Source organism: Martes martes (genome assembly GCF_963455335.1).
Source record: "Martes martes genome assembly, chromosome: 1".
Classification (NCBI taxonomy): domain Eukaryota; kingdom Metazoa; phylum Chordata; class Mammalia; order Carnivora; family Mustelidae; genus Martes; species Martes martes.
The window spans coordinates 209,065,990-209,090,366 of NC_137888.1; the positions used below are offsets into that span (position 1 = coordinate 209,065,990).

The 24,377-nt window shown below is 47.9% G+C and overlaps 1 protein-coding gene across 1 annotated transcript; it reads left to right on the forward strand.

Annotated features, from left to right (window-relative positions):
* The first annotated feature begins 6,056 nt into the window (after positions 1-6,056).
* On the forward strand, positions 6,057-24,047 carry ECSIT (ECSIT signaling integrator). Its single transcript, XM_080805076.1, has 8 exons — positions 6,057-6,193; positions 14,450-14,568; positions 18,035-18,464; positions 18,598-18,821; positions 22,513-22,570; positions 22,688-22,836; positions 23,030-23,135; positions 23,684-24,047. Exons 2-8 carry the CDS (start codon positions 14,473-14,475, stop codon positions 23,932-23,934), a joined length of 1,314 nt encoding a protein of 437 aa, XP_080661202.1. The 5' UTR covers positions 6,057-6,193; positions 14,450-14,472; the 3' UTR covers positions 23,935-24,047.
* Positions 24,048-24,377: the final 330 nt, after the last annotated feature.

A 24,377-nucleotide genomic window follows, 5' to 3' on the forward strand; every position in this document is an offset into this window, starting at 1 on the left:
TTTATTTTGTAACTTTTTATTTTGAGATAATTTTAGACTTACAGAAAAGTTGCAAAAATAGCATTGAGTTCCCATACACCCTTCACCTTGCTGCTCCCACTGTTAACATCTTACATAACCATAGTACATTTCTTAAAACTAAGAACTTAACCTTGGTACAATACTATTAATAAACTACAGACTTGATTTGGCTTTCTCCAGGTTTTCTACTGGTCCTTTTTCTGTTCCAGGACCCAATCCAAGTTCTCATTGCATTATGTTGTCATGTCTCCTTAGACTCCTCCAGTCAGTGACAGAGTCTCAGTCGTACATGATCTGACGCTCTTGAAGGGGGCCAGCCAGCGACTGTGTAGACTCTCTCTCAGTCTGGTTTACGTCGACTAGATTGAGGTTTTCGCATTACTGGGAAGGATACCAGAGAGGTGATGTTCCCTTCTCATACCCGGGGCTTATGATGTCACGGTGACTCACTGCTGGTGATTTTAACCTCCATCCCTAGTTAAGGAGCTGTCCGCCAGGATCCAACCCTGTGAAGCTGCTATTTTTCCTAGGGTTGTTTTGAGGACTCTGCGTTAAAGGGTTTATATCGGGGTTCCACGCATACTGTTGGACTCTGTGTTAATAAATACAAAAAATATATATATATATATATGTAAACGCCTGTTTGAATCCACTACTTCTCTAAAGATAAATAAGAAAATGAGAGCCATAACTGCCTCAAAAGGAGACGGGACACTAGGAGCTCCGGAGGCCGCGGCCAGGTCCGCGACACCACCACCACCCACGCGTGCCCTCACCCACGTCCCAGTTGAGCAGAGCGAAGTGCGCCTGCGCAGAGCTGGGGGCTGGCGCCAGGGGCAGGAGCTTTCCCAGCAGCTGCCCACGTGGCTGTCAACGTGCTGGGGTGGGGGTGTGCACAAGCCCCCTGGACCCGCAGTTGATTGGCTGGAGCTCCTTTCAGCCTGGCCAATCACAGGACTCTTAATGAAGCGGAAGTGCGGCGGTTTAGCAGTCTTTGAGGCATCCTACCCGTCGCTGAGAGGAGCCACCGGTCTCCAGGGCAGTGCCATGTGTCACGAAGGCCAAGGGACTGCAGATAGGGCTATTCGGGGGCGGATGACTCACGTCGCTTGGAGCCTCTGTTACTGCCAAGCCCGGTTTTATGCGCTAATCCGCTTAGGTTAATAGCCTTCAACTGGCTCTTCCCACCCCCCTCACCCCCCCCCTACCCCGCTCCTTCAGCCCAGGAGCCCCGTACTCCAGTCTGACTTCATCTCTTATCACTTGTCTTTTTTTTTTTTTTTTTAAGTACTCTTTTTAAAAATTGTGATGAAATGTACATAACATAAAATTTACCATTTTTTAAGAGATTTTATTTAGTTATTTGACAGACAGATCACAAGTAGGCAGAGAGGCAGGCAGAGAGAGAGAGAGGAGGAAGCAGGCTCCCTGCCGAGCAGAGAGCCCGAGGTGGGGCTTAATCCCAGGACCCTGGGATCATGACCTGAGCTGAAGGCAGAGACTTAACCCACTGAGCCACCCAGGCGCCCCCAAATTTACCATTTTTAAGTGTCCAGTTCTGTGTTACTAAGTACCTTCACATTGCTGTGCAACCATCACCGCCATCCATCACCAGAACATTCTTCCATCCTCTAAAACTGAAGCTGTAGCCGGTAAATGCTAACTCCCCATGCTCTCCTCCCTCCCGCTCCTAGCAACCACCATTCTACTTTTTGTCGATATCATTTGCCTTTTCTAGGGACCTCATATAAATGGAATAATACAGTATTTGTCCTTTTGTGGCTGGTTTATTTCATTTAGCACCATGTCCTCAAGGTTCATCCATGTTGTATCATGTGTCAGAATTTCTTTAACTTTTAAGGCTGAATAATATTCCATTGTATGTATATGCCACGTTTTGTTTACCCATTCGTGATCCAAGGACACTGGAGTTCCTTTTGCTATTGTGAATCATGCTGCCATGAATATGGGTGTGTAACTGTCTGTTCAAGTCCCTGCTTTCAGTTCTTTTGAGTATATACCCAGAAATGGCATCGCTGAATCATATGGTAGTTCTATTTTTAATATTTTGAGGAACCACCATACTTTTTTCCTTAGTGGCTGAACCAGTTTATATTCCCACCAGCAATGTACAAGCGTTCCACTTTCTTCAAATCCTCACTTGTCTAGACTTTCAAAATATATTATACATACAGAAAGGTGTGTAAATTATAGCTCAGTGAATCATGTATCATGTTTAAAAACTTTTAAATTGAGCTATTAAAATTTACAAATCGTTTTTTTAATATTCTTTTTTCTAAATTTTTTATTTGACAGACAGAGATCACAAGGAGGCAGAGAGGCAGGCAGAGAGAGGGAGAGGAGGAAGCAGGCTCCCTGCCGAGCAGAGAGCCCGAGGTGGGGCTTGATCCCAGGACCCTGGGATCATGACCTGAGCCAAAGGCAGAGGCTTAACCCACTGAGCCACCCAGGTGCCCCAAAATGTACAAATCTTAATGGAGAGCTCGATGAATGTTTCCATACATATACACCCGTGTAATCATGACATAGCTCAAGCTATAAAATATTTCTTTTTAAAATTCCTTTATTAATGTCAACATTCAGTTATAATCACATGTAGCATTTTACGTTTTTACTTCATGAAAATATGTCCTTCCTTGGAAAATTCTAAGTTCTTTGAGAATTTAAGTTTCTTTTTTAAAAGATTTTATTTATTTATTTAGAGAGAGCGCAGGAGTGCATGCCAGTGGGGGGAGGGGTAGAGGGAAAAGGAGAGAGAATACCAAGCAGACTCTACACTGAGCACAGAGCCTAGGGTAGGGCTCAGTCCCATGACCCTGAGATCATGACCTGAGCCGTAACCAAGAGTTGGGCGCTCAACCCATTGAGCCACCCAGACCCCCAGGTGGAGAACTTAAATTTCTTTACCTATTCTCAAATTAATATTACATTTCCTTCTAGATCTAGCACACAACCTGAATTTGTTTTTTAAAACATATAAATAGGGGCGCCTGGGTGGTTCAGTGGGTTAAAGCCTCTGCCTTTGGCTCAGGTCATATTTCCGGGGTCCTGGGATCGAGCCCTGCATCAGGCTCTCTGCACGTCAGGGAACCTGCTTCCCTTCCTCTCTCTCTGCCTGCTTCTCTGCCTACTTGTGATCTCTGTCTGTCAAATAAATAAATAAAATCTTTAAAAAAATAAAATAATAAAATAAATAAATAAATAGTTGTTGAATTGATAAATGTATTGAGATGACAGATTGATGGAAGGCATAAATCTAAATACTTAAATTATACACACGACACAGAATCTGGCTCTATATACAAGCAAGAAGGGACTAAACTTTTTTGTTAATTACAATAGGTCAATGTCCCAAGTTCCAAGTAGATTAACATTAACAAGATGACACACTTGATCTTAGCTAAAAGGCTGAGAAGCAATTAATGTCAATAAGATGATTTGAAGTTGCACTTAAATTTTTTCAAGTTGTAAGTAGTTGTAAGATGTTTCTATAGAACGAGGTCTTCTGTCTGTCTCCCCCAAGAATTTGTCTGTGCTCACTGTTCTTCCTCAATGCTTAGAACAGTGCCTGTTACAAAGGCAGCACTCAATGAATTCCTGTTGAGTGAGTATGAGTCTTCCCCCGGGTGGGGTGGGAAGAGCCACAGGCTCCTGGGTACAACCCCCTACACCCTTTGGCCCAGGGTCCAAGTCTGCCGCAGGGTTGAGGAAGCTCTTCTGGATCTTTTCAATAACTTCCCACTCTCTGCTCTGGGTCATGAGAGTTCCTCTGCCTCAGGCCTTGGACAGTGTGAAGTGGTACATCCCCAACATGCTGAGGAGGTCCGGGACCAGCAGAGCCCCTCGGCTTTGAGAACGGCACCATAATGATGTCAGCTACATAGACTATGTAGCAAGGCCACTAGTGAGTTGCAGGGGCAGCTCGATGTACTCAGGAACCAACTGTGGACAGGTCAGTTGGAGGACTGGAGCTTGAAGGAGGGGGAGGGGGGTGCAGGAGGAGACCAGGAAGGTCCCAAACCCAAAGTACCCAAACCCAAGTACCCAAGATCAACGAAGGGCTTTGAGCAGACCCGCACTGGCATAGAAGTCTATGAGGTAATGCAGACTGCCCTGGGGCTGGGAAAAGAGGGGGAAAGGCAGTGGCAGGGTAATTAGTCAAGCATGCGGAAGGCGAGCTGCATGGGGCTGTCACAAGTGACTGTTGGTAGGGTTTCAAGATTGGGAGGAGCATCAGTCCCATTCATCCATTAATTTATTCATTATTGTAACTAACATCTATCGAGTGTGTAGCCCATTCCAGGCCCTGTCCATAGAGCTGGGGACACCACACATAACAAACCTCACCCCCCATCCTCATGGAGTTTATAGTAACTGGGCCCACAGGCAATGTTCAATATATGTGGGCATGGAGTAGGGGAGGGGTGTGTGTGTCCAGGGGTCTTTACCAAAGCAGTAGAAGCCAGAGAGAGAAACCTCATGGTAACACAGGAACATCTGATCCCAGGTGTGGAGAATCACCACCAGGTCTGGAGGAAGCAGGGGTCAGAAGGGTGCAGGGAATTGTGTGAATGTGACCTTGGGGTCCCACCCAGCTGGATCTTATATGACACTGGGCAGGTAACCAGAGACAGCAGCTACAGTCCGTGGGGTGAGCAGGCGGCCCACTGAACCCTGGACAGCTCTGGACAGGGCAGCTAGGGGCCTGGCACGGAGGGGTGGAGGCCTTGGGTCAACCTCTGCCTGGGTTAGGGTAGAGAGAGACAACAGGCTGGCCGATGAACCTCCTCAGCTGGGCCAGCCTCAATCTGAGAACCTTCCTGAAGAGATCCCTTGTCATCTGCTCACCCTTATCACCTGGCCATCCTTAGCCGTGTCCACCCCACTTCCCCATGCTGCCAGCTCCCCACACCCACAGGAGTGTAGAGTAGGGGTGGGAGTGAAATGGAAAAAATGTCCCCCTCGCGGCCCTCCTGAACCCCCCTCCCAACCTACCCCGGGCCCAGGCCCCACTGACTCTGTAAGGGTTAAGTCGATGTTGATTGCCTCCGTTGATTGCTGGGAGCGCTGATGGCAACGGAGAGGACAATGAATACACACCTGGAGAGGGGGCAAGTTAGGCTCCGCCCCTCTCTCTGCCAGGCCTTTCCGGCCCCGCGTCACTCACTACCTGAAGTCCCACTGGAGGCATTTGTTTTGAGTCCAAAGCATTCCTGGGCCAACAAGAGGCTGCCTGGTACGAGCTGGCGGAGCGCCCAGAAGCTCATGTGGTGCAGGAAGTCAGAAGGCCGAGCCACGGGAGGGGAGACGCCATAGGGATGGGCTGGAGTGGTCACTGCGCTGTGGTCAATTGTGAATCCCAAGTACCGCCTCTGCCCAACTGCCCAGCTCCCACAGCTAGTGGGGAGGATGCCAGCTGCACTATCTCCAGTGTCGCCATGACCCAAGGCAAGGGGCTTATCCGGGATCACAGGCTTGCTGCACAAAGGGAAGAGAAGTCCAAATCCAGGGACCCAGACACTACATCCCTCACTCACATTCACCGGTCCAGCCTCCCAGCCGGGGTCGGCCCAGTCACTCTTTTCCCAGCCTTAATCGGGGTGGGACCTGGGTCGGTATGAGGCGGGACCAAGGTCTTTCTGCCTTTCTATTGGTGCTCCTCCATTTGGGGCGGGTCCTCTCTAAATCGGCGTTCTCGATTTGCTGTCTCCCTGGTGGCCCGTGACCTGGAAGCAATCTATGTAAAATGGCGGCGCCCAGAGTCCAGACTAAGTGGGTCCGGAGCCCGCGGCTTGCTGCGTGAGTATGTAGGTGGCCGGTGGGGAGGCGACCTCGAACTGCTGGGTCCTGGGCGGACGGTTCTGGGCGGGCAGGGGGGTAGGGCGGCCCAGAGCGACCCAGCTGCTGGGCCAGGGTACCATGACCTTTTGAGATGCGGGGGGGGGACGTGTTGGGAGAGGCCGCTCTCCGAGTACTCCCCTCCCCACGTCCCTAATCTCCTGTTTTGCAGATGAGACAGTTGAAGCTCAGAGAGGTTAAGGCCCTCTCCCGAAGTCACACCGCAAGTTGGGAGCTAGGTCGGAATTCGAACCCGCGTCAGTCCGTTTCTCCCAAGGAACCCAGAATCCTGACAGCCAGCCTCAGAGCTGCTGTAGGTACACCCCGCCACGGGGTTCAGACTTACAGGTCATAGACATTTTGTAGAAATTTAGCTGTTCTCCGCCATTACACTGATACTTGTTAGGCACCTACCACATTCCAGGCACTGTCCAGCTGCTGGAAACACAGCAATGAGGAAGACAAAGTCTCCGGTCGGCTGGGGGAGCCAGACCTTAAGTCAGAAATAAAGGGAGCAGGTGATTTCAGATGTTAATAATTGCTAATAATGCATTCATCAGGGTGATGGGGGCTTTAGATGGGGAGTGGGGCTGTGGTCAGGGAAAGCCTCTCATTTAAATATAAACCTGAAAGACCAGAAACAGCTATGGACTGATCTGGGGGAAGAAATTTCCAAACAGAGGGAAAAGCAAGTGCAAAGGCTCTGAGACTAGAATAAACTTAGCTTGTTTAAGAAACAGTGTACCTAAGGGCTCCTGGGTGGCTCAGTCCTTTAAGTGTCTGCCCTTGGCTCAGGTCATAATTCCCTGGGTCTTGGGGGAGTATGCTTCTCCCTCTGCCTCTTCCCCTCCTCCTGCTTGTGCTCTCTCTCTCTCTCTCAAATAAATAAATGAAATCTTTTTTTTTTTAAGATTTTATTGATTTATTTGACAGAGATCACAAGTCGGCAGAGAGGCAGGCAGAGAGAGAGAGGAAGGGAAGCAGGCTCCCCACTGGCAGAGAGCCCGATGCGGGGCTCCATCCCAGGACGCTGAGATCATGACCTGAGCCGAAGGCAGAGGCTTAACCCACTGAGCCACCCAGGCACCCCCCCCACCTTTTTTTTTTAAAGAGTTAGGTTTGGAGGGGTAGACCCTGTCTGAGTATTTTAAGTGTGATATAACACTAGCAACTTTAGGCAGAGAACACTGAATTTAGTTTACATTCTAAAAATCTCCTCCTGGCCATGTCAGGGAAAATTGACTGGTGGAAGACTGGGTAGGTATTAAAGAGATCATGGATTGGGTCGGTGGCTTGCAGATGGATTTGGGATGGATTTGGGATGGATTTGGGATGGATTTGGAAGTACTCATCAGGATTACTCAGTGGATTGAATGGGCGAATGAGGGGCATAGTGGACTCAGAAATGACTCCTAGGTTTGTGGACTGAATGACTAGGAATAATGGTGTCATTGGCTAGAATGTGGAGGAACAAGTTTAAGCAGGGATATCATTCTGGAGCAAATTAAGTGTGAGATGGCTAGGTATATGTCAAAGTGGCAGTTAGGTATGGAGGTTGGATCTCAGGACTGGCAATAACTATTTGGAATCCGGGGCACCTGGCTGGCTCAGTCCATTAAGTGTCTGCCTTCAGCTCAGGTCATGGTCCCAGGGTTGTGGGATCCAGCTCCACATTGGGCTTTCCAGCTCATGGGGAGTCTTCTTCTCCCTCTCCCTCTGCCTCCCCTCCGGCTCATGCTCTCTCTCGCTCACTCTCACTCTCTCTCTCTCCAATAAATAAATAAAATCTTTTAAAAAAATAACCATTTGGAATCCGTCAGCACATAGATCACCATTTCTGAGACTTTAACACACATATGAGAAACCTGGACTCTTCTTAAAATGTGGATGCTGATTCAGGAGGTCTGGGTTAGGGCTGAGATTCTGCTCTCCTAAGTGATAGTGTTAATATAGCTGGTACCTGGAACACACTTTGAGTAGTGAAGATTCATTTTGGAGTCAACGGAGTGTCTTGGTTTTTTGTTTTTATTTTTTTGTTTTGTTTGTTTTTTTAAGATTATTTATTTGAGAGAGCACACGAAGGGGGGGCAGAGGGAGAGGGAGTAGCAGACTCCCTGCTGACCAGGGAGCCCTACATGGGGCTCGATCCCAGAACCATGAGATCATGGCATGAGCCAAAGGGGGACGATTAACTGACTGAGCCACGCAGGCGCTGGTGGAATGCATTATTTATTTATTTATTTATTTATTTATTTATTTTTAAAAATACTTTATTTATTTATTTGACACAGAGCTCACAAGTAGGCAGAGAGGCAGGCAGGGGGGTGGCGGGGAAGCAGGCTCCTCGCTGAGCAGAGAGCCTGATGTGGGACTCGATTCCAGGACCCTGGGATCATGACCTGAGCCGAAGGCAGGGGCTTTAGCCCACTGAGCCACCCAGGCACCCCTGGAGTGTTTTAAAATGCTGATGCCTGGGCCCTAGATTTAGATATTTGGATTTATTATATCCAGGATATGGCCTGGACATGGGGATTTTTAAAATCTCCCTAGATGAATCTAATATGAACAAAGTTTGAGAACCATTAGTGCTGCCTACAGTAGTATGGAGAATAGAGGAACAAGTTGAAAGACACCTCAGGGTAGCAGGCAGACATATCCAGAATGTGGGACTCTTTGCAGCTTTATTACTCGAAGTGTGGTCCCCAGACCAGCAGTATCAGTATCATTTGGAAGCTTGTTGGATGTACAGGGTCTTTAGCTCTACCCCAGACTTGCTGGATCAAAGTCTACATTCTTTTAAAAAGATTTTATTTGTTTATTTGACAGCAGGAGAGAGAGTGAGAGAAAGCACAAGCAGGGAGGGAATAGCAGAGGGAGAGGGAGAAGCAGACACCCCACTGAGCAAGGACCCTCCCATCTCAGGGCTTGATCCCAGGACCCCCAAAAGCAGGTGCTTAAGCAGCGGAGCCACCCAGATGCCCCCAAAATCTGGATTTTAACAAGATCCTGGGTGATTTATCTGCACATTCAAGTTTGCAGACATTGCAGACTTCAAAGAAGGAAGTGGATCTTGCTGACTGACTGAGAAGCAGCCTGGGTTCTAGGAAGAAAATCTAGAATGCCAAGAAGGTGGGAGGAGGGCCTCGCCCATACTGCATGCTTCTGAGAAACTGAGCAAAATGAGGCCTGAGAAATAATCATCGGCTTTGATAAGTGTAAAACGCAAAAGGGGCGTTTACAAATGGTGCCAGTGTTGTGGCTGGGGCAGCAGCCAAACTGGAGAGAGTGAGGAAGCCTAGTGTATACATATCTGTTGGGAGAAGCTTTGCTGTAAAGGGAACAGAGATGTGGAGTAGAAGCTGGAGGGAGTCTTTGGGACAAGATTGGAGATGCTAGAGAAAGTTTAAATGATAATAATAATCCAGACACTTCCCAGCTCATTTTATGAGGTCAGTATGACCCTGATACCAAATCACACAGACACTCAAAACTACAGACCTTTATCTCTTATGAGCATGGATGTAAAAATCCTCAACAAAATAACTAGCAAACCAAATGTCAGCAACATATAAAAAGGATTATACACCATGACCAAGTGGAATTTGAACCAGAAATGCAAGATTACTGTGAAATCTGAAAAACAGTTAATGTTATATACCATATTAATAGAATAAAAGACAAAAACTACATGATTGTTTCAGTACTTGGAACAAAAAGTACTTAACAAAATCCAGTACTGTTTCTTTTTTTTTTTTTTTTTTAAGATTTTATTTATTTATTTGACAGACAGAGATCACAAATAGGCAGAGAGGCAGGCAGAGAGAGAGGAGGAAGCAGGCTCCCTGCGAGCAGAGAGCCCGATGTGGGGCTCGATCCCAGGACCCTGGGATCATGACCTGAGCCGAAGGCAGAGGCTTTAACCCACTGAGCCACCCAGGCGCCCCTCCAGTACTGTTTCTGATGAGAACATTCAACATCTGGGTATAGAAGGGAATTTCTTTCTTTCTTTTTTTTTTTTAGGACTTTCCTTTTTTTTTTTTTTTAAGATTTTTATTTTTTTTTAATTCTAGAGAGAGAGCATGAGGCAGAGGGACAAGCAGACCCCATGCTGAGCATGGAGCCTGATGTGGGTCTCAGTCCCACAACCCTGAGATCATAACTTGAGCTGAAATCAAGAGTCAGACGCTCAACCAACTGAGCCACCCAGGCGCCCCTGGAAGGGAATTTCTTTAACCTTATAAAGCCCATTTATGAAAAACCCACAGGTCACATCTTACTTAAGGATGAAAGACTGGATGCCTTTCCCCTAAGATCAAGAACAAGAAAAGGATATTAATTCTTGTCATTTCTATTCAACATTGCACTAGAGGTTCCAGCAAGGGCACTTGGGAAAGGAGAATAAATAAAAGACATCCAGTTTGGAAAGGAAGAGGTAAAACTGTATTTGCAGGTGATGTGATCTTATATGTAGAAAATCCTAAAGAATGTAATAAAAACCTATTGGAACTAATAAGTGAGTTCAGCAAGGTTGCAGGATATAAAGCCAAATATATAAAAATAAATTGTTTTCCTATACCTGGCCCTGAACATTGTGGAAATGAAATTAAGAAAATAATTCCATATGTAATAGCTTCCTAAAGAATGAAACAGAAGTAGGGGCACCTGGCTGGCCCAGTTGGTACAGCATATGACTCTTGATCTCAGGGTTGTGAATTCAAGCCCCATGTTGGATGTAGAGATTACTTAAAAATAAATCTTTTAAAAAAAGAATGAAATGTGAACAAATTGGACAAAATAACTAAAAGACTCATATACTGAAAACTAAAACGTTGAGAAATTAAAGATGATCTAAATAAATGGAGAGGTGTCCCATGTTCATAGATCAGAAGACTAAATACTATTAAGATACCAATATCCCCTAGGGCGCCTGGGTGGCTCAGTGGTTAAAGCCTCTGCCTTCGGCTCAGGTCGTGGTCCCAGGGTCCTGGGATCGAGCCCTGCATTGGGTTCTCTGCTCAGCAGGGAGCCTGCCTCCTCCTTCTCTCTCTCTGCCTGCCTCTCTGCCTGCTTGTGATCTGTCTGTCAAATAAATAAATAAAAAATCTTTTAAAAAAATCCATTAAAAAAAGATACCAATATCCCCTAAATTGATCTGTAGACTCAATACAACCCCTATCGGAATCCCTCGGACTTTTTGCAGAAATTGACAGCTGATTCTAAAATTTATATGTAATTTCAAGGGACCCAGAATAGCCAAAACAATTTTGTTAAAAAAAGCACAAAAAACAAAAAACAAAGTTGGAGGACTTATAGTTCCTGATTGAAAAAATTTACAAAATTTTAAAATTTACAAAACTATAGGGGCACCTGGGTGGCTCTGTGGGTTGGGCCTCTGCCTTCAGCTCAGGTCATGATCTCAGGGTCCTGGGATCGAGCCCCACATCGGACTCTCTGCTTATCAGGGAGCCTGCTTCCCCCCCTCTCTCTGCCTACTTGTGATCTCTCTCTCTCTCTGTCAAATAAATTTAAAAAATTAAAATGAAATAAGATTTACAAAAATATAATAATCAAAACACTGTGGTGCCGGGATGCATGAATGGCTCAGTCGGTTAAGCATTTGCCTTTAGCTAAGGTCATGATTCCAGGGGTCCTGGGATCGAGTCCTGCATTGGGCTCCTTGGTCAGAGGGGAGTCTGCTTCTCCCTTTGCCTGCCGCGCCCCCTACTTGTTCTCTCTCTTCTCTGACAGATAATAAAATCTTTAAAAACAAAGTAAAACAAAAAACAGTGTGGTACTGGCATAAGACCCAACATATAGATCAATGGAACTGGGAGCCCAGAATTAAATTCTTATATTTATGATCAGTTGATTTTCAGCAAGAATGTCAAGACAAAAGAGTACCCTTATCATGGTGAGCACTGAGTAATATATAGAATTGTTGAATCACATTATTATACAGCTGAAACTAATATAACCATGTTAACTGTACTGAAATTAAAATTTTAAAACTTAATTATAAAAAAGAATGCCAAGGGCTCCTGGGTGGCTCAGGCCATGATCCTGGAGTCCCAGGATCGAATCCTGCATCAGGCTCCCTACTCAGCAGGGGGTCTGCTTCTTCCTCTGACCTTCCCCCCTCTTGCTTGCTCTCTCTCATTCTCTCTCTCTGTCTCTCAAATAAATAAAGAAAATCTAAAAAAAAAAAAAAATGCCAAGACAAACGGGGCAAGAATGGTCTCTTCAACAAATAGTACTAGGACAACTAGATATTCATTTGAAATAAATCCCTTTCTCACACCATTCAAGGTGGATCATAGGACTGAAAGTAAGAGCTAAAGCTATTAAACTCTTAAAAGAAAATAGGAGTAAATCTCTCTTTTTTTTTTTTTTTTTTAAGATTTATATTATTTGTGAGAGAAAGGGAGAGGAGTCCCAAACAGACTCCACACCGGACATAGAGCCCAATGCAGGGGCTCAGTCTCAACAACCCTGAGATCATGACCTGAGCTGAAACCAAGAGTCAGATGCCTAATGAACTGCACCATCCAGTCACCCCAACCTAGGAATAAGTCTTTATGACCTTGGCCTTGGCAGTGTTTTTTTAGGTAGAACATCAACCTCCTAGCTATAAAAAACATAAATTGCATGTCATCAGAGTAAGACTCGTGCCACAAACAGTAACATCAAGAAAGTGAAAAGACGACCTAAGGAATGGGAGAAAGTATTTATAATTCACAAGGGTTAGTATCCTGAGTATATAAAGAACACTTACAACTCAATGATAAAAAGCTAAGGAGCCCAATTTTTTTAATGCCCAAAGGATCTAAATACACATTTCTCCAAAAAAGATACAGAGTGGCCAATAAGGACATGAGAAGATACTCAGCATCAGTTTTTAGGGAAGTATAAATCCAACCATGAGAAAATCACATCCACTTGTGTATCTAATTACAAAGACGATAAGAATTGGCAAGGATATGGAGAAATTGGAACCTTTATACACTGCTGGTGAGAATGTAAAGTGGTGTGGCCAACTAAGAGAACAGTTTGGCAGCGGGCGCCTGGCTGTGTCAGTTGGTAGAGTGTGCAACTCTTGATCTGGGGTTGTGAGTTCAAGCCTCATGGTGGGCATGAAGGCTACTTAAAATTAAAAAAAAAAAAACCAGTTTGGCAGTTCCTCAAAATGTTTGATAACAGCATTACCATATGTCTCAATAATTTGACTTCTCTCTATATAAGAGGCATTTAAGCACCTGTTCAAAGGAAACTCCCACACAAGTGTTCATGGCAGCATTGGTCATAATAGTCACAAAATGGGAACCCCAAATGTCTATCAATTGATGAATGGATAAATAAAACATGGTCATAGCCATATAATGGGATTTTTTTGCCAGTTAAAACAGATGAAGTCTGATACATGCTACGACGTGAATAAGCCTGAAACACTTGCTAAGTGAAAGGAGCTCGTCCCACAAGAGCATGTGTTGTATGACCCTGTTTTTATGAACTACCCAGAGTAGGCAAATTATAGAGACTGGATTAGTGGTTGCCTGAGGGGAAATGACAGGGACTGCTGATGGGTATAGGTTTTCTTCTTGGGGTGAGGAGAATGTTCTAAAATTAGATTAAAGTGATGGTTGCACGACTCTGTGAATATATTAAAAAACCACTGGATTTTACACTTGAAAAGGTGAACTATAGGACATGTAAATAAAACTGTTAAAAAAAAAAAAAAAGAGGGCTCCTGGGTGGCTCAGTTGGTTAAGCAACTGCCTTTAGCTCAGGTCATGATTCTGAGTCCAGGGATCGGGTCCTGCATCAGGCTCCCAGCTTGGTGGGGAGTCTGTTTCTCCCTCTTCCCCTCTCCCCTTTCGTGCTCTAACTCTCTCTCTAAATAAAATCTTAAAAAAAAAAAAAAGAAAGAAAGAAAAGAAAAAGATCCAGAGGCACCTGGGTGGCTCAGTTGGCTAAGCATCTCACTCTTGGTTTCGGCTCAGGTCATGATCTCAGGATTCATGAAATCAATCCCTGCCTTGGGCTCCACACTGGGCATGGAACCTGCTTAAGATTTTCTCCCTCTGCCCTGCCCCCTCTCACGTGCATATGTGCATGCTCACGCTCTCTCTCGCGCTCTCTCTCTCTCTCATATTTTTTATATAAGAGAAAGAGAGAGCCGAGCAGGGGGAGGGGCGGAGGGAGAAGTAGGCTCCCCACTGAGCAGTGAGCCCAACGTGGGACCCAGCCATGAGATCATGACCTGAGCCCAAGGCAGATGCTTAACTGACTGAGCCACCGAGGTACCCCATAAAAAAAAAAAAAAAAGAAAAAAGATCCAGTGGGGAGGGGGACCATGGCAGAAGCAAATGCCTCCAGATAGTGGAGGGATTAGCCCAACAAAGTAGGGACCCTTGGCTGTAACACCCATTTTAAGTCCATCTTGTGGATTCGGAGACCAGGGGGGCTGGTGAGTTAGCTGTGCCGTCAGGAACGTGGTCTCTGCACATGAGGGGTCTCATCTCTGCTAGCAGGTGGGGTGCCAGGCTGATGCTGTCTTTTCTCTCTCGCCCAGGTGGTTGTCTGACAAGCAGCAGCATGAGCTGGGCCCAAGCCCTCCTGCTGGCCCGGGGCATCTCTCGGGGCTGGAGAGGCATCTGCGGGGCCACCGTCATGGGAGCCCCCTTCCCCCAGGTAACCTGCACACAGCAGCTGCTCACAGCAGCTGACCTCTCTGCTCTGAGGGCCAGCTGGACACGCCTTATTCATTTTAAGAAGCGCTGCTGCCCATGTGGGTAGAGGGGTTGAATTTGGAAATGAGGGTACAGGAGCTAAGCAGATTTGAGTGGTGACTGCGGGTGACTCCTGCATCTGTTTGTAAAAATACGGGCAGAACATTGAACTTCCTTCCCTTCCCAGAGTGACCAGACAGCCCAAGCCGATCGATGGGCATAGACAGCCGTAACAGTGATGGCGGCGGCCTGATAATAATAATCAGGCAGACCTCGTTTTATTGTGCTTCACAGATAATGCAAGGGTTTCTTGGTTTTTGGTTTTTACAAGTTGAATGTTTGTGGCAGCCCTCCATCGAGCACGTCTCTTGGTGCCCTTTCCCAACCGTATTCGCTCATTTCGTGCCTGTGTCACATTTTGGTAATTCTTGCAATATTTCAAACTTATTCATTATTCTCGTGCATGTTATGGTGATCCGTGAGCAGTGGTTATGACCCGCTGAAAGCTCAGATAGGCTGGTTAGCGTTTTTTGGCAAGAAAGTAGTTTTTAATTGAGGCTTGTCCTTTTTTTTAGACTTAATGTTCCTGCTCACTGTAGACTACAGTGTAGTATAAACCGAACTGTCCCATGCATTGGGAAGCCAAAACGGTCATTTGGCTCACTTGACTGTGACATTTGCTTCATTGTGGGGCTCTGGAACTGAACCCCCAGTGTCTCCGGGCTATGCCTGGGTCTCCCTTATTTAGCACTGCCAAGCCCTGTGCTATGTTTTTTGTTTACACGATCTCCTGGGGCATTCTAGAGTTACCTTTCTGATTTCTGACCTATGCACATACCACCCACAGAATGAGTTGCCTACAATTTCGCTTTAAATGGACTTTTTTTTTTTTTTTTTAACATCACCTTATGTAAGTAGGACACTGGGATGGCTGTTGGGGCAGCAGAGCAGAGGGACCAAGGACGGGGACTCTGATCTCAGCTCTGTCACTTAGCAGCTGTGGGACGCCAGACATCCCATTTCACCTCTCCAGGCCTCAGTTTCCTCATCTGTGAAATGGGTACACTAAGAGCACTCTCTCAGTGGGCATTTGGAAAGAATAAATGAGCTTCACACTCAGAAAGTGCTCAAGAATAATGCCTGGAAGAATAACCAGTAACTATTAGCTCTTTTTCGCAAAAAAAAAAAAAAAAAAAAGAAAGAAAGAAAGAAAGAAAAAATTTTTTTGTGGACTCCATGCCCAATATTGGACTTGAACTCACGACCCTGAGATCAAGAGTTGCATGCTCTACCAACTGAGCCGGCCAGGTGCCCCTTGCCATGTATTTTTAAAGATGTCTTGTGTATAACCATTTTAATTTAAACATTCGGTTTCACTTAAAATAAGAAATTTGGTAGCGTACTATCCATACAGGGGTTAGCAAACATTTTCCTAAAGAGAGAGTAAATATTTTTGGCTTTGCAAGCCACACAATCCCTGTCACAACTACTCGCCTCTGCCATTGGAGCACAGATACAACCGCAGATTCGACGTCATGAATGTGTCTGGCTGGATCCGAGTAAGACTTTATGGACAAAAAGCAGGCAGCTGGTCATAGGTGCCCCTCAGATTTGCCCCCAGGAGCCTCCACTCCCCACTCTGGGGAACAAGGTCTCCTTGGCCCAAGGGAAACACCATCGTAACAGGCAGGGAAACTGAGGCCTGAGCAGCAAAGTGGGATGTGGGTGTCACCTAGCAGAGGACAATCAACCCAAGACTCCTGCTGACTCCAAAAGCTACATTTTTCTTTTTCAAACTCATTTGTTGAAATGTATCTTTTTTAATATATATTTTGTTTATTTATTTGAGAGAGAGACAGTGAGAGAGAGCATGAGCAAGGAGAAGGTCAGAGGGAGAAGCAAACTCCCCATGGAGTTGGGAGCTCGATGTGGGACTTGATCCTGGAACTCCAGGATCATGACCTGAGCTGAAGGCATCGCTTAACCAACTGAGCCACCCAGGCGCCCTGAAATGTATCTTTTGTATAGACAACACAGCTGGTTACAGCAGGCAATCCCAGCAGTTCTGGGGCTACACCAGCAGGGGTCTGTCCCTCCTTTGCTTGGCTGCCACTTAGCTCTCCTGTCTAGAGACTAGAGGTGTTACCCACTCAATGTATTTCCTCCCAGGCATACTCTACAGGAGCAAAAAATGTATGTGCATACTGTCATTCTCTTACCCACAATAGTTACATTTTACAAAGTGGCCGCCTACACGGAATTAGTGAATACCAAACTGTCGCTTCCAGGGAAATACGGAGCACGTTCCCGTGAGCCTCTGCTCACATTGTCATCAACCCATCAATACATACCTCGTTGTATGTGTGCGTCTCTGTGTGTGTTTCTGGTTTTTTTGTTTGTGTTTGTGTGTGTGTATGTGTTTCTGTTTAAAGACATCTTGTTGGCTGTAAACTGTGGATTCACGGACATTGACCTCCCAGCTCCCAGCACTGTAAGTCACACCTGAAGGAAGCTTCTCGACCACATGCTGTGTTCTGTGTAAAGAACAGCAGAGCCTTCTTGCAGGGAGGACCACGAGGCAGCCCTTCAGCACTATGCTTGGGGGCCATTTTCCACAGCAAAAATCACCCACAGAAAGATGTGGAAAACGTGCACTTAAAAAAAATCTCTAAAAGGACACACGTTGACAGCGTGCCAGCTGAAACAGGAGAGCCGAGTGTCCCCGTGCTCTATCTCAGCTGGAAATGACCAGGCTTGGGCGACTCCCAGTTTTTCACCACACTGCATGTGTCTGTGAATGACCAGGAAAGTGTTAAGAGTATTGACTTGGGGATTTCAAATCAATTTTAGCAAGTAGGCAAATTTGCAACCAGGAAGACCACAAATAATGAAGATCTATTATATATAATGTGATGAGGGTTTTGGGTTTGTTTTTTTTTTTTCACCCCTCTGGGCACTTCATTCCACACGCTGCTTTTTTTCATTTCATATTATACCTGGGAGCTCGTTCTGGGTCACTCAAGACCCTCCTGGGTGGCTGTCAGAGACGCAGGTGTCCTCTGTCCACGTTCATGGCCACGTGCTTAACCATCTCCTTGCGGATGCACATTGAGGCTATTCCCACCGCTACAGCAGACATACAAACGTCATCTGGCCCAGATGACGATAGCTTGTCCATAGCTGTGGGAGTTACAAACCCCAGGCAGGATCCCTGCATCAGAGGGTGTGTTTGCCGTGTGGGTTTCCCTGTTTTCTCATACTTTGTAACGGTACCTGATCTTGGTCTAGTCCCCACAGCACCACACTTCCTCAGGGGCCCTTCGGGATGCCCATTGGCACATTTCCCAGGAAAGAGCCAACCCGGCAGCCTCCCGGGGAGGGGGGGGGCTGGGAGGTACCCCATTCAGGCCACGGTTCTCCGTCCCCAGGTGCCTCTCCAGGCCCGACGAGGCCTGCACTGCGGCGGCGCCGCCGCCACCGCAGCCGGTAGCTCCGACTCGTGGCCGGCCCCGCCCCCGCCCGAGCCCCAGAAGGGACCCACGAAGGCTCTGGCCTTCCACGAGGAGCTGTTCCAGCGGGCACCGGAAGGGACGCGCGACAAGGCGGACTTCGTGCGCGCCGTGCAGAACTTCGGGCAGCATAACGTGCACAAGCGGGGTCACGTGGACTTCATCTACCTGGCCCTGCGCAAGATGCGGGAGTTCGGCGTCGAGCGGGACCTGGCTGTCTACAACCTGCTGCTCGACGTCTTTCCCAAGGAGGTCTTCCGGCCTCGCAGCATCTTTCAGAGGATGTTCATCCATTACCCCCGGCAGCAGGAGTGTGGGGTCGCCGTCCTGGAACAGATGGAGAACCACGGTGACGCCAGCAGGCTCGGGTGGGGAGTTGGGGTCCTCCTTCTCCCTGGTCCTCCGCCCCTCTCCGTCTCTCATGTCTGTCTCCCCTTCCCTATCAGCCTGCCTGACGCCCTGTCTCCTTCTGTCCCACGCAGGCGTGATGCCCAACAAGGAGACCGAGTTCCTACTGCTTCAGATATTTGGACGTAAAAGTTACCCCATGCTCAAGTTCGTGCGCATGAAGCTGTGGTTCTCCCGCTTCAAGAATATCAACCCCTTCCCTGTGCCCCGGGACCTGCCCCAGGACCCAGTGGACCTGGCCACGTTGGGCCTGCGGCACATGGAGCCCAACCTCAACGCCACCGTCACCATTTATCAGGTATCCACCCCTGGCCGCGCCCTCAGCTGCAACCCCAGCCTCGGCCCCCTCAAGCACCCTGAGCGATGGTGCAGAGACAGGCTGAGCCCTGACGAGATTCCCATGGCCCTCACTCCTCCCTGCAGCTTGACCTCTGAACTCTGACCTCTGACCCCTGCACCTACCCCTCTCCCCACACTCTGTATTCTAGGCGTCTGTCTTCCTTTCTGGTCCTTGAGCCTTCCTTTTTTTTTTTTTTTTTTAATTTATTCATTTGAGGGGGTGAGGGAGGGGCAGAAGGAGAGAGAGAATCTCAAGCAGATCCCACGCTGAGCTTGGAGCCTGATGCGGGCTCGATCCCAGGACCCTGAGATCATGACCTGAGCCAAAATCAAGAGTTGGATGCTCAACTGACTAAGCCACCCAGGTGCCCCAGTTCCCGAGCATTCTATGCCAATTTACTTCTCAGGCCTTTGTGCTCACTGCTCCCTCTGCCGGGACCACTCCTCCCTGGGACTTCATGTTCTTCCGGTCTCAGCTATGCCGTCCCTTCCTCAGGATCCCCTTCCCGACCACCCTGGCTGAGGCACTGGGCACCTGGTTTGGTTGCTCATTCACAATGACTTAGTTTCCCCTGTGTCTCCCAAGGCTCAGCACAGGGTCTGGCACAAAACTGAGCTCAGCGGTTGTTTGTTGAATGACTGAATGAACTAGGACACACACATGCAGACACACACACCGCACAGGGTCCTAGGGGCCCCACTCATGCCAGACCACGTGGAGGAGCCTGTGGTCCTGGAGGCTGATAATAGGCTGATAACAGTTTCTCTCAGAGCTGCTGGCTCTGAGATGGAGAAGCACTGGGGGCTGTGGGAGCCCAGAAGGGGCAAGGTGAAAGGAGGGCTTCCCGGAAGAGCTCGAGCTGTACTCGAGCAGGACAGGAGAGGTGAGGAGAGCATTCTAGGCGGTGGGAGCAGCGTGGGCTGGGGTTCAGAGGGCAGCTGGGAGATGCAGAAAGGGCTGCCTGCCAGTGCAGGCAGTTGGGCTGGGGGAGAAGGGGCACCAAGAAGAAGGCACCAAGCTAGAGTGTGATTTGAACCGGTTGGTGGGGAGGGAGCCCCCAGGAAATTTTAAGAACAGGAAGGATGGGGGTGGGAGTCATGTTTCTGGAAGGAGTTTCTGTTTCAAAAGCACCCTTTGGTGGCCACATGGGTGGTGTTGGATGGGGGCGGGCAGAGGACCAGTGATAGGGACAGGGGGTAATGGGGTGCCCAGGTGAGAAAGGACAGAGACTTGGCCTGGAGCACATTGCAGAGGAAAGGTGGTCTTTAACTCACTTCTTCATTTTGAAAAGTAAAGCTTTAGAAGCCAAAGAGTCCTCAAGAACACACAGTGAAGAGTTGTCTCTTAGCCTAGACCTTTGGTCCCCAGGCTCCTTCCCCAGGGGTGACCACACCTGTGTCTCCTAACAAAAAGATCCTATGCACTGGCAAGCAGATAGAGCCTTTGTATGTATGTTTCCCCTCATTGTGAAAAGTACGTACAGAAAGGTTGAAAACATGGTAAAACGATCACCAGCACCACTTAGATTTAGAATGGGAACAATCCAAGAGTCCATCAGGAGGGCATTACCTACATAGAGTCTAACACTTCAGTTAGACTGGTTAAAAAAAAAAAAGCAAGTGAAAAGTTGAAGTGTGTTCAGTGATACAGTAAGTTCCCTTCAGTGTGAGAAGGGAGAGGAAGTAAAAAGGGATATCCCCATTTTCCTATTTTCACAAAAATAAATAATGCAAAGATAAATCTGAAATGGGTAGAAATTATCATCTCTGGGTAGGCAGAGGAGATGGGATAGAGAGAACAGGAGCGGAAGAGAGACATCTATTTAATATGGATTGACTTTTAAATTATGCAAATGTTTATGTGTATTTTTTTTTTAATTAAAGTGGGGAGGGGAACTCCACTAAAATTGAAGACAAACAGAAGCAAGTGGATATGGCCAAATATCTAAGTGATAGGATAATCAATGAGACAAAAAGTGCTCCCAAGTCAGCTGTTCAGAGCCCCTCCTTAGTGGTTTCCGTTCGAAGAACAAACATACCCGTAGAGAAATCCTAAGCTTAATCCTATAGCATTATGGTGAGCAGTAATATCAAAACTATTTCTGTAGTTTGATGGATAAGTAAATGTATTGCTATTAATAGGAACCAAGATTTTTAGTGTAAGAAAAAGAGAAGAGAAAAATATACAATCAAATGTGGGGAAAAAAAAAAAAAAACAACCTCCATAATGTGAAATTTAAAATGAAAAACCAGTTTTGGGGTGCCTCAGTGCCTCAGTCAGGTAAGCATATACTTTTTTCTGCCTCTGAAGAACTTATACTTTAGAATGCTTCTCCAGTGGCGCAGCATTTTATACATGTTATGCACCTTGTCTTTTGCTGTTTTCACTGAAGAATATGGCCGGGAGCCTGTTCTGTGTCTGTTCCCAACAATTCATCTCGGTTCTTCTTCACTTGGAAGGATGGATGATAGTTGTCCACTCTAAGATGTTTCAATCAAAGAATATATGCATTTTTAAAAAGATTTTATTTATTTATTTATTTATTTATTTTTTAAGATTTTATTTATTTATTTGACAGACAGAGATCACAAGTAGGCAGAGAGAGAGGGAGAAGCAGGCCCCCCGCTGAGCAGAGAGCCCAATGTGGGGCTCGATCCCAGGACCACGGGATCACAACCTGAGCTGAAGGCAGAGGCTTTAACCCACTGAGCCACCCAGGTGCCCCAAATTTTATTTATTTATTTGTCAGAGAGAGAGATCCATAGAGAGAGCACAGGCAGGGGGAGCAGCAGGCAGAGGGAGAAGCAGGCTCCCCGCTGAGCAAGGAACCCCATGTGGGATTTGATCCCAGGACCCTGGGATCAGGACCTGAGCCAAAGGCAAATGCTTAACCGACTGAGCCACCTAGGTGCCCCAACACGTGCATTTTTTTTTTAATTTGGGGGCGCCTGGGTGGCTTAGTTGGTTAAGCATCTGCCTTCAGCTCAGATCGTGATCTCAGGGTCTTGGAATTGAGTCCCACATCAGGCTCCCTGCTCAGTGGAGAGCCCGCTTCTCCCTCTCCCTCTGCCTGGTGCTCCCCCAGCCCCTCTCCCTCTCTCTCAAATAAATAAAATCTTTAGAAAAAAGATTTCATTTGTTTGGGTTTTTGAATCACCACAGTATGTAAAGTCAGAAATATATAAAAGGGATTTCCTTTCCTCTCTGTTCTCCACAGAAGCGAAACACTGATTTGCTTTTTGTGTCTCCTTGGGAATATACTGAGCATGTGAAATTATTTCTCCTTTTAAAACCTCACAAGCCGGAGCATTTACTATGTGGCAGGCAATGTTCTTGGCATTTTAGAACCGCCTGAATTAAGTGCTATTATATCTCCATTTTTTGGAGAAACTGAGGCACACAGCTATATCGACTTGACCACAGTCCCACAGCCTGTATGGCAGATTCCGGATTTTAACACAGGGAGGCGGGCTCTAGGATTCTAGGCTCGTGCCACATTGGATAGAAGTGAGGAAGGGATGGGCTTCAGTGATGGGTAGGAGGCCAAAAGAAGGCCTGAATTCGCTGGGATCCCCTTCCCCCATTTTTCTCCCCAGCTCTTCTATAGAGGCTGGGGGCCACAAGCTTCTACCCCTACTCCTCCTTGCAGATGCCTTCTTCCACAGACTCCACAGGTGCAGCAGATCCCGCCGGGCCCCACATTGTAGGTAAGGCTCTGGCATGGGGTGACTGGATTCTCACCGGACTTGCTGGGTGGGCTCCCCGGGGCCTTTGGGCAGAGCCCAGCAGCCAGGGCCCCCTGGGGCTGTGTGTCTCCACACCAGGAATCCAGACTCCTGATCAGCAGGCTGCCTTGGCCCACCACAACCCAGCCCGGCCTGTCTTCGTCGAGGGCCCCTTTTCCCTGTGGCTTCGAAACAAATGTGTCTATTATCACATCCTCAGAGCTGACTTGCTGCCCCCTGAGGAGAGGGTAAGGGCCCAAAGCATGAGTGGTGGGTATGGGTATACTGGGGGGCGGTGTTGGCACCATGCCAGGGGCTCCTGTGACATCTCAGAGGGGCAGGTGGAAGAGGAAGGGATAGCTCCTGGTTTGGGGAGGTAGGCTGCCCCTGGCTGCAAGATCCTGAGCCTCTGACCCTACTATACCCGCCTCCCTGGGGTAGGAAGTAGAAGAAATTCCAGAGGAGTGGAATCTCTACTACCCGATGCAGCTGCACCTGGACTACGGGAGGAGCGGCTGGGATGACTACGAGTTTGACATCCATAAAGGTAAAACTGGGCTGGGCAAGGTTCCCAACACCGGATATGACGAGGCCTCTGGGGCGCAAGGGTAGCACCCAGGCTGAGATCTGGCCCAGTTACCACATGCAGACCCAGTAGACGTCCAAGTACACACACACACACACACACACACACACACACACACACGTACTCCCCAGGGGCTCCAGGCCTGTCAGCCCTTGATCATGGAGCATCTCTGTGCTGGCTACTTGAGTGTGACCAGGACAGGCCAGGTCCCTCCCTTGAGCAGCTCTCGACAGTGGGGGAACAAGCCCGTTAAGTTACATTCTTGGGGTCTCAAGGGAGGAGCACACCATCCAGCATCGGGTAGGCTGTGGGGAGGACTTCTTGGTGGAATGTTGAAAGGCATCACTCAGGTGAAGCATGGGATTAGCAGTCTAGGCAGAGGGGATATCTTGTACAAAGGCTTGGATGCACAAGAAACATCCCACCTGTGGCCTGGAAGGGGTGCAGGCATTGGGGGTGCTCCTCCAATCCCCACTGTACAAACTCTAAGCACCTGTTTCCCCCAACAGTGGAGGAAGGCCCTGTCTTCGCCATATGCATGGCGGGTGCCCACGATCAAGCTACACTGGCGAAGTGGATCCAGGGCTTGCAGGAGACCAACCCAGCCCTGGCCCAGATCCCCGTGGTCTTCCGCCTGGCAGGGTCCACCGGGGAGCTCCTAGCGCCCTCCTCAGGGCTGGAGGAGCCGCCCCCGCCCCCACCAGAGGGCCAGGAAGAGGAGGAAGACGATCAGCAGCGACAGCATCAGGGCCAGAGCTGAGCTTGAGCGGTCACCCGCACAAGCTGTGGACTGGTGTGACAACGTGAAATGTCTTTTGAGTGTACAGCAAATAAAAGTTTTCCGTCCTGGGGCTCCCCTCTCTTTTCTCTGGCAGCGTGGCGTCTCTGACCTTGTAATGCTTGGTGGCCTGACTTTTCAAGGGATCTGCAGCATCCGGGACGGACAGATCGGACCCCAGGCTTTCCCTCTGCCTTCACCTGACCGCTCCTACCCTTTCCTTGTTCTCTCCAAGATGCATTCGGGATGAGACGTGGAGAGAGGAGCCCCCACCTCCTAGGGTCTACGGGCTCATCTAGGTCTTTCTTCCCGCGGCTGGCCTCAAACCTCAGCCCCTCCCTCGGTCTCTGCGAAGTTAAAAAGTTTAACAAGAGAAAAAGAGTAAGAAGAACCGGTCACTGCTCGCGCTTGTGGCGCGCATGCGC